The sequence below is a fragment of the Gallus gallus genome, chromosome 8 (genome assembly GCF_016699485.2).
Source record: "Gallus gallus isolate bGalGal1 chromosome 8, bGalGal1.mat.broiler.GRCg7b, whole genome shotgun sequence".
In the NCBI taxonomy this organism is placed as follows: Eukaryota; Metazoa; Chordata; class Aves; order Galliformes; family Phasianidae; genus Gallus; species Gallus gallus.
This window is the reverse complement of record NC_052539.1, coordinates 8,292,143-8,306,956: the sequence shown is the minus strand read 5'-3', so window position 1 is coordinate 8,306,956 and position 14,814 is coordinate 8,292,143. Positions and strand designations below refer to the sequence as shown.

The 14,814-nt window shown below is 41.6% G+C and overlaps 1 protein-coding gene across 9 annotated transcripts; it reads left to right on the top strand.

Annotated features, from left to right (window-relative positions):
- The first annotated feature begins 61 nt into the window (after positions 1-61).
- Positions 62-13,388, top strand: LOC768392. Of its 9 annotated transcripts, XR_005862036.2 has the most exons (6): positions 62-597; positions 5,385-5,491; positions 7,187-7,227; positions 7,811-7,930; positions 9,088-9,164; positions 12,422-12,482. XR_005862036.2 is itself a non-coding variant. In XM_025153142.3 (4 exons), exons 1-4 carry the CDS (start codon positions 222-224, stop codon positions 12,528-12,530), a joined length of 633 nt encoding a protein of 210 aa, XP_025008910.2. In that variant the 5' UTR covers positions 62-221; the 3' UTR covers positions 12,531-13,388. The 9 variants fall into 9 exon arrangements, 3 of the variants coding, with proteins under 3 accessions (XP_025008910.2, XP_040561229.1, XP_025008912.2); XR_006930825.1 differs by having other exon boundaries at positions 9,088-13,376; XR_005862034.2 differs by lacking the exon at positions 7,811-7,930 and having other exon boundaries at positions 12,422-12,560.
- The last annotated feature ends 1,426 nt before the right edge of the window (positions 13,389-14,814 follow it).

Below are 14,814 nucleotides of genomic sequence, written 5' to 3'. Positions count from 1 at the left end.
GGGGGAGGCACGGGGCCCAGAGAAACTGGTCGGGGAGGGGGGGGTGGAGTGGAGGGGCGGAGGAGGAGAGAGGGTAGGAAATCCGAATAGCATGAGGACTTACAGGGAGGGGTTAAGATTGATTTTGTTCCCTGTTTGCGGGGCTTTGGTTGGGTCGGTTTTATTTTTATTTTCATTTTTATTTATTCCTTTTGTGTGTCTCTGTGTGTGTGTGTGCGGTGATGGCGGTGCTCCTCAAGGAAAGAATAACAAACGGCGGGATGCGCACAGCGGGCAGGAACAGAGGGGCTGCGTCGAGCCTGCTCAAAGCACAGTCCAGACCGAGCCGGCAGCGGGAGGCTGCGGAGGGCAGGGACGGCTCGGCGGGGCTCTGGCGGAGGGGCTGCGGAGGGGTTGCCGGCGTCACCGATCCCCTCGGGGAGGGCGGAGAGAGACGCAGCGGGCAGCCGTACGGAGCCCCGCGCGGCGGCACTCGGGCAGCCGGTAGGGCCGCGGCCGGACGGAGGGCAGCCCCGGTGCGGCTGCTGGGCGGCGCGGCGGCCGCTCCTCCTCCTCCCGCAGCCGCCATCCAGCGAGCCGCGGCGGCGGTACCGAGCGGTAAGAGGAGCCCTGCTTTCCGCCTCTCCCCTGTCCTGGGCGAAGCCTTTGTCTCCGATCCCTCTGGTTTCGCTGCTGGCTTGCTGGATTTGTGCTTTTTTCCCTCCTTCGCGCAGACAGTCCCCCCGTAGCCGCTTCTCCCCGCCGGCGCCCGTCTGCTGCCCGCAACCCGCAGCCAAAGGGCCGGCGGAGCCGTGAGAGGCGGAGCGGCGTCTCGGAGCGCCTCGGAGCGGCGGACATCGCGGCAGAAAGCTGTTGTCCGGTGGCGGAGGGTAGGGCTGGGCAGCGTTCCTGCTGAGCATTCGCGCCCCCCCCCTCCCCGTCCTGTCTAAGGGAAGCATCCCTATTCGCTCCCCCCTTTTTTGGCGCTTCTCGACTCTTTGTATGGAAATCACGATCTGGCTTGGTGGAAGAAATCTCCCTTTTCCTCCCATAGTGGCTCCAGAGTTATGTGCTGAATTTCAAGGGGTATGTAAGGGAGGGGAGGCAGCGTCAGCGTTCGTGGAGCATGATCCTCCTTGCTACCTCTCCAGCTCTGTCACTCTCCTGCATACGTGTACTGTAAGCAGACGTGTGTTTATGGCTGATGAACACGTCTTTCCATAGGTACGGTTAGCCTGAGAGCTTGGTATTAATAAATCAAAATCTAGCCGCTGACAGGGAACACGCTGCAGATGAACAAGGGGCTCTGGCATCCCAATGAGAGAGCAAGGCAACCTGGTCACGTTTGCACTGTGCCTCCCAAGATCAGTAAGCAAAGTGATCATGTAGACCATGTGATGTATACATTGGGCGAGATGGGGTGGCAGACAATATTACAGTGGCACTTGCCCATTGTGTGACATACACTCTTCACGAGACTGTCATTTCTGTTGGCCTTCTTGATCAAGAGGGTTTTTGTCTTCTCTCACTCATCTCACCGTGCGCAAGGGTGAAATGTTTGTGTGCACATGTCAGCCTGGCAGTTTTATGCTTCCAAAATCTTTTTGTGAGACGTTGCAGAAGCCCAATTGCATCACATTGTTTTGCCCCCCACCAGCACCTTTAAGTCATGTTTAAACTAAAGAACTGTGGAGTCATTTTCTCTTAGTAATGACTTATCCTGCTTTGCTTTCTTAATTTCTTCAGAGGAAAATAGGAGTAGAGGAAAGATGTTATTGATAGTGGAGAAAAAAGAGGTGCCCATTTCAAGTGTAGTAGCTGTTAAATATGTAGGCATGTGCATGATTCATTTTGCAGTTATAAAAATGAAAAGCATACCATCTTGCCTCGTTGCCTTGGAGTATACTTTCTCCTGCAGCAACAAGCAGTACAGACTGCTCTTCCCCTCTTCTCTCCCCCTTCCACCTTCAGCCAGTCCTGACAAAATGCCAGTTAGAAAGGTCAGCCTGTTTATGTAAAGATAAGTGTTTCTTCACGAAGATGGCTGTACATCAAGCCTGCAGTGACTATTAGATAGACTTTGGGATTCAAGGTACTCAGTAATAGTCCTGTTCATTTTCTAGAACTGATAAAATCACAGAGAAAACAGAAGACAGACATAGCACAAGTGGGATAGATCAACATGCTAGGGTGTGTGGAGGCAGCAGTATCTTCATGGCAGTGTTTGTTACTGCAAATGCTAGTAAGATCTGTGGACCTTCATCTATTTGCATGCATGTATGTAACTACATAAACACACACACATATTTATAAAGAGATTTGCTGACATGATGTCCTAGACTGAATTTGTTCTGCAGTTATTTCAAGCCAGAAGAGGTAGTTAAAATCAAAGAGAATTTGATTTTGAGTCTTACCAACTCTGTCCCCTCAAAAAAAGAGAAGGTTGACTTTACTGGACTTTGGCACAGACCGTTCATAGTTAAGTTCAGCTTTCATTTCATAGCACCTACAAGCACAGTGGTCACAGTCTGATCAATATTTCAGTGTGCATTATTTCCCTTCCTGTTAATCAAGAGCGGTACAGTAATGTTTCCTCAACTCATATCACTTCTTCTGGCCCTTTTCCTGCTTTAAATCTAATAAGGATATTCTGATACTATTAACTTGTGTATATTTGTTGAATACCTAGAAGTTAAAAGAATACTGTCTTGGAATAACAACATAAATCTTCCACTGATGTCCATTCCAAGATCTAATTGCCACCACAGTTCCTTTTTAGACCTTGAAATGATCCTGAAGCAGACCTGAAGTCTCGTAGAGGACTTTGTTGCCTTTTGTTCAATGATCGTAATAAAATATTACAAAATGTCATCATAGGTCAGAATACTGAAAATGCAAACAGTAGAACCATGGCACTAACTGTACTTGAATGGGGCAAGAACCATGAACTGGCAGTGCAGAATCCACACTTGGAACCTAGTTTCACCTAAGGAACTGCACATCATCGTGTGAGAATGAGGAGGTGCATTACCTCTGCCAGTCCTACAAGCCAAGTGGCAGTGAATTAGAGGTCATCAAATTCCTTTTTCTTGTAAATCTACATTAAGTAGTGGTGTGTCTGTGTATTGGTAAATACACATCTTAATAATATATCCTGTAACACTTTTTTTTACCCTATTTTTTATTTTTTTACCTTTTTTTTTTAACCATATTTTTCACCCTCTTTTTTTCCAGAACTGGCTCCATGTTTCTTTTTAGGTACTGACAATGCATGCAATTTATTAAATCAGTTCAGCAGTTACTGTTAATTTGCAGCAGGAAAAAAGTATTATGCAAACAATGCAGTCACCTTCTTACAGTAGCTTCTTCCTCCTAGCTATAATGAATTCTCTGCATGCTGGTCTCCTGTAAATTCTCCATCTAAACATTCCATTTATTGCATGTTTTGTCAGGAGAAACTCTACTTGACTTTTGAAACAGTTGGGAGGAGGAAAATGATAACCTACTGAAGTGCCTTGCCCTTAACTGATATTATGGCAAAGTAATTAAAGCAAAAAGGCTCACACTTTGCACTCCTTATGATCTTGGTGTTTTTTGAATGGGTGAGATTATTTTTAGACATTGATTTGAATGTCAAATTTGCATATTCATCTAGAAAACATAGCAAATGCTTAATTGCCTATGTCCAAGTGTTTATATTTTGCTTTGAAAACAACATGTCACATATTCCCCGGCTTCATTTTTTGTTGCTGTTTGAGTGCACCCACAAATTGAACTACTTATCTAAATAAGTCGTGTGTTTGCTCAGTATAGAAACAAATATGCTGTGTTTAGAATTTTGCTTCATAAACATATTTGACCTATGTGCTTTTACTTAAATGGAGATATGATTCATTCGAATGGAATTACAGCCAGATACTTTTCCTTTTCTTGCAGAGGAGTTTATTTTTGGAATTTACCAGCATTTCACTTGTAGGGAATGAATTGGAACTTTTATAATTTATTTTTTGGTGGAAAAATAAATCAGAGAAATACAGTGTTAACAATGACTGTGTACTTACTTAGAATCATGGAGTATCCTGAGCTAGAAGGGATCTGCAAAGATCACTGAGTCCAACTGCTGGCTACACACATCATTATCTAGAAATTAAGCCATATGTCTAATAGAGATGTCCCTGTTCATTCGCTGTGGGAGCTGCAGCCGCCATGATTCCTCCCCTCAGCCCCCTCTGCTCTACACTGAACCAACCGAGGGATCTCAGCCCCTCCTCACACACCTTGCCTTCAGACCCTTCCCCATCTCCATAGCCCTCCTTTGGACGCTAATAGCTTTATGTTCTTTTTGTATCTGGTGCCCAACCCAGTGCTCCAGGCGAGGCCACACCAGGAAGAGCAGAGTGGGCGGCACTGGGCCTGGTGCACCCCAGGGTGCGGTTGGCCTTTTAGGCTGCCAGCACACACTGTTGATTCGTATTCAGCTTACAATCAATCAGAATTCCCAGACTTTCTGCAGGACTGCTCTCCAGCCTCTTGTCCCCTGGTTTCTATATATCTAAGGTTGCCTCATTCCAGGCGCAGAATCCAGAACATGCTCTTGTTAAATGTCATATGGTTGGTGATAGTCCAGCCATCTAATTTATCAAGATCCCTCTGGAAGGCCACTCTACCCTCAAGGGAGTCAGCAGGTCCTTTGAATTTAGTACTGTCAAAAAACTTATTTAGTATGCATTCCAGTCCTGCATTCACATCATGTATAAAAACATCAGAGAGGACTGGCCTTAAAATGCAGTCCCGTGGAGCCCTAGTAGTGACTGGCCACCAGCCTGATGTGACCCCACTTACTTGAGCCCGACTGATTGTTCATGCATTAGCTCGTGTATGTATCTAGGTGTATGTTGGACATTTTGCCCAGAAGAGTACTGTGATGAGTATTCAAAGTTTTGCTAAAATTCAACAGCTTACTTCCCTTTCTCCAGTATGTGGATAACCTTGTCATAGCAGGAAGAATTTAGTTAATCAGTACTTTCCCCTCATAAACCCATGTTGGCTATGACCAGTGGCTACAATGCCTTTCAGGTGCTTTTTAGTACCCCCCAGAATAGACTTCTCCATTATTTTATCAGGCACTGAAGTGTGACTGATTGGCCTGTTACTTCTAGGGTCTTCTTTCTTGCCCTCCTTGAAAACTAGGATGTTTGACAGCTTCCAGTCAATGGGGATCTCTCCAGTTTCCCAGTATCACTGAAAAATAATTGAGAGAGGTTTTCTGATGACATGAGCCAGTTCTTTCAGTACTTTGGGATGAATCCTATCGGGGAACATAGACTCCTTATGTCTTACACCTACCCTGACATTTGGCAGTAAAGAATAAAAAGTGTTGGCGGTTTTTTTTTTTTTTTTTTAAGGTTATAAGTGTCATTCAGACACCAGTCTTCTGAGATGGGAAAGACCAATGATGAAAAGACCAGTGATGTTTCTTCACTCCTTTCAGAAGATATTAACTCCAAGTTCTGTAAGTTCACATGAGCTCACTATACGTAGCTAGACACACATTTCTGGAAGGGGTTAACAGCACTTCAGATGTGGAAACTTGAACTTTGATAGGAATTGGCAGGAAGGAATTGTTAGGAATTGTTCTTGGAAAATTTAAGTCTATTCTGTCACATCTTCACATCTGCTATTATCTGTGCTATATAGGATGCTACAAAATTTTCTCGTATAGAAAATTTTAATTAAGGTGTACTTTGTCTGTGTTTCCAAGATTTTGTAGGCAACCTTATAAGGTTGGTATTTTTGGGTAACCTGATATGTTTATGTATTCACTCTTTATTGATAGCTAGACTTGAAAAATCACTGAAAACTATGTTACTTTCAAGAAAATGAAAAGATAACTGTAGAGAAAAGAGTAAAGGAGGAGCTGTGTTTTAAGTCCCATTGAAGCACTGTGGTGAAGAGTCTTACACATCAAATGCCTTGTTCTCTTGTGGAAAATTTCTCCTCAGTGACTGTATTAGTCCACACTTCAGTACCAGAAGTAATGTCCTACTGTATGAGATGTACTTCCAGTAGCTAATATGTTGGAAATGGAATAGAGGACAGCATACCACAAGCATTGACTTCACAAGCACTGTGAGAACCACTAGCCTAACACTTCAATAGATTTGCAGAGAAACAGAGTGGTACTTTTAACTTTTTTATATCTAAATGTAGAAGTTGTGCATCTTCTCTTCAGCTCCTCTCCCTGCCTGAGTCTAGTATTGTCACACGGACATAAATAAAATCTTACTGATGTTGTTATGTTACTTCTGCATGGTCAGAATCGGATTCCTTTTGGACTAGGCAAGGTATTAACACACACGTACAAAACAATCACTGTCACAGATAGGCTGGGGTTAATTAAGGAAGACAGACGTGTTAACATGAACAAAAGATTCTTCAATGCATTTTCTGTGGTGCATATAAAAGACCACTTGCAGACAAGATGAGTTTTTGAAAGGGTGATGGAGTCAAACAAAGTTCTGTTACATCTGAACAATTGTACAAAAGACGGTCGCTGTGAGTTATAGCAAAAACAATTCTGTCTTCAACCAGAAAGAGATACTGATTAAAATCTGTGTTCTTTTTCTTTATGAATGTTTGCAGAAGTAGAATATATATTTGCCAAGGTGTATTAAAGAAATTTTTCATGGACTGAAAAGGGGACAACAGACAGATACCACTAAAATTCTCTGTTTGTGCTTTGCAATGTGAAGGAACTACATGCTAGAAAAGAAGAGTTTTACAGGGTAGTTACACTGGGAAGAGAAGGGCAGTCAGAGAAAGCAATTTGCATTTGGAAAATAGATTATTTTACAGATATTACTTCAAATTTATAGTCATTCCCTGAATAACATCTGGTGCATTATCTCAGCAGATGTAGTTATCTCCCATAGAAGTAAGCTGAGCAAAAGATTTGTAGTAAGACTTGAAAATAACCTTTGTTATTATGTCATTACCTCATGAGAATCAAAATACATGGGCCACTAATGACAGTGAACAAGAACAATGCAGTTTCTCAAACAATGTGTTTCCAGTTTTTAACACACACTTAAAATATAGCAGTATTACAAGCATTTATCATTTGTTTGGGCCATTAAGCTAATGAGACAGAAAAAGCATGAAGAATTTGGATGGATGAACTCAATTTACTTCTTTTTTTTTTTAACAGTTCCTGTCTTGCAAGAGTTTGGGCGTTGCAGAGAACAACAGGTATGTTTTTGTCAGCTGCAGACATCACCCTTGTGGAATTCTTCCACACTTTTAGAGGATAAGTATAGGAAAGAATTCAGGTTCTTTTCTCAGTCACAAAGGAAAGACGGCAGTAAAAAAGATGTCTTTTACTTCATTTGTTTGATTATGTTCTCCATTTGTCAAAGCAGTGGAGCACAAAGCCCAAATGTATTTTGTGAAGCACTCTAGAATCTGCTTGGTTTGAAGCATGAGCTTAAAACTTTCTGCAAAGAAGAATGAGATTATGTTTTAGTTCTTCAACATGTGTTTTGCCAAATCACATAGCAGCAGTAATTCATATATGTAAGGTGGTAGAAACACCTTTACCATAGTGGCATAATTGCAGTTGCATTTCTTCAAATGTTATTGTAGAGAAAGCAAATCAAATCTTAGGACCCCATTCAGAAAACGTGTGTGTCCAATATTTAGTTAGCTGTCTTGGTTTTGTTCAACCTTTGAAATAACATTGTCTGATGTCAGAAATCTCTTACACAACAGAACATTAAGTCATGTTCCTATTATGAACTCCAGGAGGTCAGAATCTGTTTCCTTGTGGTTTCAGGTGAAGGCGTGAAGTGCAACACTGAGAAAACATGCACATGCACATAGGATAATCTCAGTGTCCCAGTTGTGCACTTGCATGGCTAGGTAAAACAGAACAAAACAAGACAGCAACCTGAAGGTAAAGTTCTCATTAAGCATTGTCTGGGCTGTCTAGAAGCAGTAGATCTTCTCTACCACCTACTGGAATTTATTGGACAATTTGGTGTCATCACAGGAAGTATTTGTTAGTTATTTTTTTTCTTTTGAGACAACAAACACTGTTAGAGGCTGAATAAATTCTGTAGCTGACGGCTGGTATGTGATAATACTAATATGGTCAATATGGAGTTAACCAATCTGCTCCTTAGAGCTGCACTTTACAGCTATAGTCTAATCATTGTCTACTCTTAAGAAACAGCTGTAACGTGATTTTTTTCAAACTCAGTAGTCAGCATTATTGACTTACTAGTGTAAAGAATTGCATAAATAGCAAAAAAAGCAGTTATGAGTACATGAAGAAATTATATTTTTTTATTTCTAAACAATTTTCTGTGTAATTAAAAAAAAAGACAAATATATTTAATTTGTTCTATTTCCCATATTAAAAGGAATTCTCAATCATGATTTTTTTTTTCTCCATGATAGGAGAACAAGTGCAGTGAAGGATAATAAAGAAAGCTCTACTATGACACCTTCAAAACAAGCTGCTCTCTAAAAAAGTAGCCTCACACTCAATATTGTGATTGGAAAATACCCTGACACGTAGTTTACTCTCATAGAATATTCCTACCTGTTGCTTAGGAATATTCAGTCTCCTGTAAACTTATTCACTGGGTCTGGTTGGAATGGAGCTAATGTTGTTCACAGCAACCCATACAGTGCTGATTTAGATTTGTCACTAAAACATTGCTGGTAACACATCTGTTGCTGAGCAATGCTTGAGCAACTTTGAGACCTCTGTTTCTCATGCTATCCCTTGCAGCAAGAAAGCTAGAAGCCTTGCCAGTGGGCAGAAGGTTGGGAAGGGACTTAGATGACCCAAACTGATCAGAGAGATATTCCATATCATTTCACATCACACTCAGCAATGAAGGCAGGGGAGGCAAGTTTTTCCAAAGTAGCCATTGCTCATAGGCTGGTTGGACACATTTGCTCTTGGGTGGTGGTGAGCAATTGATTACCTTTGCACCACTTGTTTTCCATTTGTTTTGTTGCATTTCACTTATTAAGCTGTCTTTATACTAATCCATGATTTTTCTCACTTTTGGTCTGATTCTCCTCTCCGTCCCTCTGTAGGGGACAGAGTGAGTGACTGGCTAGGTCCTAGCTGCCTGCTGGGGCCACCCTCCAAAGCCATTTCTGGGACTGGAGAAGTAAGATGTGATGCCTCGGCAGTTGTTGAATTTTTGAAACAGAGAACAGTCCTCCCAGTTTTCCTGTTTCACTGATCTCAGATTACACATGCATTACCTGTGATCCTTGGAAATGTAACAAGGTGCTAAAATAAATTAGAAAATAAAGATGTAAGCTTAAAAAGTGAGAGCACGTTCTCATACTAATAGTATTAATAGCATTAAGCTGCCTTTGGTGTCATGTTTCATTCTCTTGGTAGCTTTCCATCACTGTCATGCTTTGTGACTAATTTTTCTGTGGTTGGTTTCTGCTTTTTCTGATTGTCATGAGTGAACAGACACAAAAACAAGTTATTCACAAAACCATGGAGGTTCTGATGGCCTCATTTAGCTCTATGATTATGCTGTACGGTATGTATGGGATCAGTGAACCCTGCGGGTGTTAGGTAGAACCCCTAATGAAGGTGGATAATAATATTTATTGGCATTTGTCATAAGTGGAGCTAAAGACTTATATAGAATGCAGGTGAGGATTTATTTGGAAACCTAAAACATTATAACACCTGTTAGTGAGAGCCAGTGGGACCCCGCAGTGTGCTCTGTGTGATGTGATGCGACTGAGCAGTGTCCAATCTGCTTTGGTTTTAAATAGACTGTGGCTCCATCATCCACTTATGTACACTGCTGATAAATATAACTGAAGGATCTTATCGCTGCCTTAATCCTTCATTCACGTCGCCTGCTATTATCTCTTATACTTGTCATGCTTTGATCCTAGAGAGGCTGGACATTTTTTTGGTTAAAGAATTCTGGCTTATTTTGTGTTTACACACATGTTCCCTGTAGGGCTTCAATACCACCTCATGGTATTATGACAGCGTAACTGAAGGAGAGGGGATTCTGCTGATCTGTGGAATGCTCCCACAGAGCAATAATTGTACTTACAATGTTAACTGTTTCTAACTTGGAAATTATTTAATGTATTTTGTACTCAGAGAATTATGAAAAATGAGGGGGAAAAAAGAGATAGTATCTACATTTTTCATAACCTCAACAAAATAAGATTATTAAATTATTCCCAATTTTCTTTCAGATTAGAAGTAACTCAAAACACTGAAGGTTTTAATTAGAACAATTAGCATGGCAGAAGTGGCTAGTAGGTCAGAGAGAAGACTGCTTTAGTTGGAAGTGGTTCTCAGGTTCTACTTTTTCTGAATCACATAAGGCACACATTTGTTGGTGGATCCTGTCTTAGAGATTTCTGCCCAACTAAAATAAGCTTGCTAGCTCCTAATTTTGTTCTTTATCTGAGAAAAATTGTTCCATTCCATCATTCACTGTCTGTAAGTCAATTTCTGACAAAACGCATCAGGCTAATACGCTGCATAGAAAGTTCACTGACTAACTTGTAATCAGCTTCAATTGTAAATATATTCTAAGGACTATCTATTTAACTGCGTATAATAGAAAGCTGCCGTAAAGCTAAACAACCTATGCGGATCGAAATCATTCAGTTCTTCCAACATCTCATAATTAACACGCCCATATAGAGTTTAAATACTATAAAGAAGTGAAGATAACAGTATGTAATGGTGCTCACCACATCCTAGTTTTTCAAATGCTGTTTCCATAGAAATGCAAAACAAAAGTTGATCAATTTTTATTTCTTAAATCCCATTCTTAGAGCACTGCACTCATCTCATATATTTATTTGTAGGTGATCTTGTTCTGCACGTTACTTTCAGCAACAGCTGATAAAATGTACCTAATGAATATCTTACGCTTTTCACAGGTAATCATGATGCACTTTACAGTGGCTTAGTTAAAATTTTCTCTTCTTACAGAGCTTTAAATTTGCTAAGCAGCAAGGAATCATTGAATCACAGATTGGCTTGGGGTGGAAGGGAACTTAAAGATCATCTAGTTCAAACCCCCCTGCCATAGTCAGGGCTGCTACCCAGTAGATTGGGTTACCCAGGGCCCCATCCAATAACAGCTCTTCTGCAAAGTTTGCCAATGTATCTGCTGTTTATAATAGTACTGGGAGTATTTTTCATTCTTAAATCAGCTATTGGAACAATGAAGTAATTTTGAGCTATGCTGTTTCTTAACATGCTTTTTGAGCAGTAATTACTTCATCATCACCTGCAAAATCTTGCAGTGCTGGAAAATTAAAACAATTATCCTAACAAGTTTTCTATGAGATTTTTCATCCAAGCACATTCAGAGTGCTAGCTTCTCCATGAAAATCTATTTCTACACCCAAAGTTATTCTTGCTTTACTCAGACATTCTCCAGAATTATTTAAAGAGCTCTCTATCAAAACGATGACTTGTCTCTAGCCAGTCACAAATACAGATTTGGCTTGGTCACCAAAAGTCTCCCCTGGAGGTATTCACCTGAGTTCCTCATCTCTGCAAAAATCACAAACGTTTAAAACCTTCAGTCTCCAAGTTATTAAATTATTATTAAATTAAACTATTGAGAATAGTTTCTGAGTATTTTTGATAATATATCATTGTTAAGGTTGGATTCCTATTTACACTGATCTAACCCTGCAATTGAAGTTGGTAGAAAACATACATGAACCACGGAAAAATTATTCCAGTTACCTCCTGTGATATAATCATAGAATCATTTGAGTTGGAAGGGAACCTTTAAGATCATCTAGTCCAACTCCCCTGCAATGAACAGGGACACCCACAGTTCCATCAGGTGCTCGATCCAGCCTGACCTTGGCTGTCTGCAGGGATGGGGCACCATCACCTCTCTGGGCAACCTGTGCCACTGTCATTATTGTAAATAAGGACAATGTAAACTTATACCCAGGCTAAATCGGCCCTCTTTTAGTTTGAAGTCATTACCGCTTGTCCTATCACAACATAGCCATCTAAAGAGCAGGGCTGTGCTCTATCCTTTTATCCCCCAGCTTGTACTGATAGTGGGGCTTGCCATGGCCCTGGTGCAAGACTTTGCAATTGGATCTGTTGAACCTCATGAGATTCTCCTGGGCCCACTGCTCAGCCTGTCTAGATCTGTCTGGATGGCATCCCATCCCTTAGGCATGTTGACCACACTACACAGCTTGGTCCTGGTGTGGTTCTCATGGTGGGCTGCATGGACCATGCTCCAACACACTCTCTTCTTTAAGTCTCAGGAACTGAAACACGATCTCCTCCTTCTGTGATCCTGGTGCTGCAGGGTTGTTTCTCTCACATTTTTCCCTCACTCCTCTGCTTATCAAGCATTTCTGCCTTCTCTCAATTCTGTTTTCCCAGAGGTGTCACCAGCATTACTGGTAGGCTCCTCTGTGGCTGTGATGGGGCTACTGCAGAGCCAACTGGACCAGGCTGGAACCAGCTGTGCCTGACACTGGACAGCCCCTGATCTCCTCTCACAGGCTGCTGCCAACACCTAGATGTGGACACCCAGTAGAACACTGGTGTGGAATACTTTGGAAAGCACATATCCATAAGATTAAGGATATACTGACTTATCTCTGTTAAAAGAACTGAAGTTGCGGGTTGTAAGAGATTATTCTTTTGTATCATTGACTCAAAGTTTGCTGAGGAACAAGTCCAGGCAAGTCCTGGGCAAAGGCAGAGAAATCCTTTGTCTTGCGGACACTGATGGACAGGTCCTGGCTAAGGATTGTGAAATCCTCTAAGGAGCACAGATGGACAAGGCCAGGGGCAACGAGAGAGAGATAAGCTGCTGCTAATGGCCGGGAAACGGTCTTTTTGTGTGGACTTATCTCGAGGAAGATGGCCATCTAAGGAGGTATGCACAGGACTCTTGCTCAAGCACCCAGGAATGTCACGTAGGCAGGAGAAAAATGGAGGATAAAAGAGGGTCCAACAACCACGGCAGAGTAGAGGCTGATCTCTCACCACGACTCGAGCTTTCTGCCTTCAGATCCTTCTCTACGGACCGTTTGCTGACGGACTTCCCTGGGCCTGCTACCTGAGATTTGCTGCTTCCTCCCTGACCTGCACCCTCTCGTTGCCCAAGATCGGCCTCGCTGCTCCTGCCCTTCGGCCTCGGACCGTCGGAACGTCGTGCAACGGGACTACTGCCGGATCCTGGTGGTGCCTATCCCCGCTTTACGCAATTCTTGCTTCTTTCTATCTTTTCTATCGCTCGCCTTCCCTTCCCCATCACCCCAATCCTTAATAGTGTCCGTCCTCCCCTTTCTTCATCTCCCTTATTAACACTTGTAATAAACTGGTCGGACCAACATTTGAACCGTTGTTTCTTAATCTCATGCCGGGCATACATATTTCAAAGAACCTCCTCTCCCTCCTATAAATTGGAGCGAGACACGGGTATACAGAAACTGTGTAATTCATTGTGCCTAAAGTGTATTACTGTGAGCCAACATGAGAAAAAAGTCAGAAATCATAGGACTTGTTCCTCGTTAAGAGGAACGATATGCAAATCTTTGTTGATTGATTGATTATCATCAATCTTGCTTGATTATCATCACTGGATCAGCAAGAATCTTGCAGGTAGTACTCTGGTATCATTTGCCTTCTCATGCTGATCCACTTTTCGGCTCCCTTTAAAGCAACAGCCTTTTTATGACATCAGCTTTGTCTATGCCTTTCCTTTGAAGGAACGGGGAAGATGAAAACAAAAGTAGTTAACTTTCTGGATATACGTACAGCAAGATGAAGAGAGACCTTCATTCAATTCAGATTTTGAGTTTACCTAATGCTTTTCACAACACTTACCTGTGCATTGATCTGTGCTCAGGTGTTTATATGCTTGATCTGAAAATATGCCTGAGTGCTTTCCTGAACCATGGCCAAAACCTATACATAAATGAAAAAGTCTGTTCTAGTTTGTTTTAAAGATCTTATTGGGGAAAAGAAGATTGGCAAGCATATTTCATAAGTTTTGAAGGCAGGCAATGAACTAAATAAAAAGTTAGGAGAGAAAAGGCCTCTTCATTGTACGCCTGTTTCTACAGCCTTCGCCATAGGAGACACAGTAGAATGTTCTGTAATACTTTATCTTTGTTAGCTTTGTTAATTTGCCTCTTTTCTGAAATCCTTATAAAAGAAAGATCAGCATGAAAGTACAAGATAATTTCTGTCCAGCGCCAAAGTACAGCTAAACTACAAGGAAAGAAAAAGGCAATTACTGTAAGGGGAAAGGTCCAAATATTCAGAGGGCAGATACAGTAAAAAAGTACAATTGTATTGCAGCATGGTATGCTGAAAAAGATACAAAGCATTTTCAAATCTCTTTCCCAGCCTGCTTTTGACAAAAGGTGGTGCACCAGAGGCTGCGTGACGTGACAATCTGGTATTTTCATTCTGTATGAAAAGCAAATCAGGTTGAGGTTTGGGGTTGCTTGGCTGGTTGCTGTTATTCTTGGTGTTTATTTGCTTTTTGGTTTTGAATTCTTTATAGTTTTTATATATAAATTTCAGCTGGGAACAACTTCCACTCCTTTCTTAAAAACACTTCCAACAAGATGTCTACACAATGGACTATTTGGTGTCATATACACTGGCAATGCCGAGAAAATGATGCCTTGAATGGATAACACTTCCTCTGCAGTAAGAGGACTGTCTTCAATAGAGCCATCTTAATTGTGCCTATATCCACATTTTTTGATATTTCTTGTAAACTGGTATCTTAGGCAGCAGTTCTGAAATTCTCT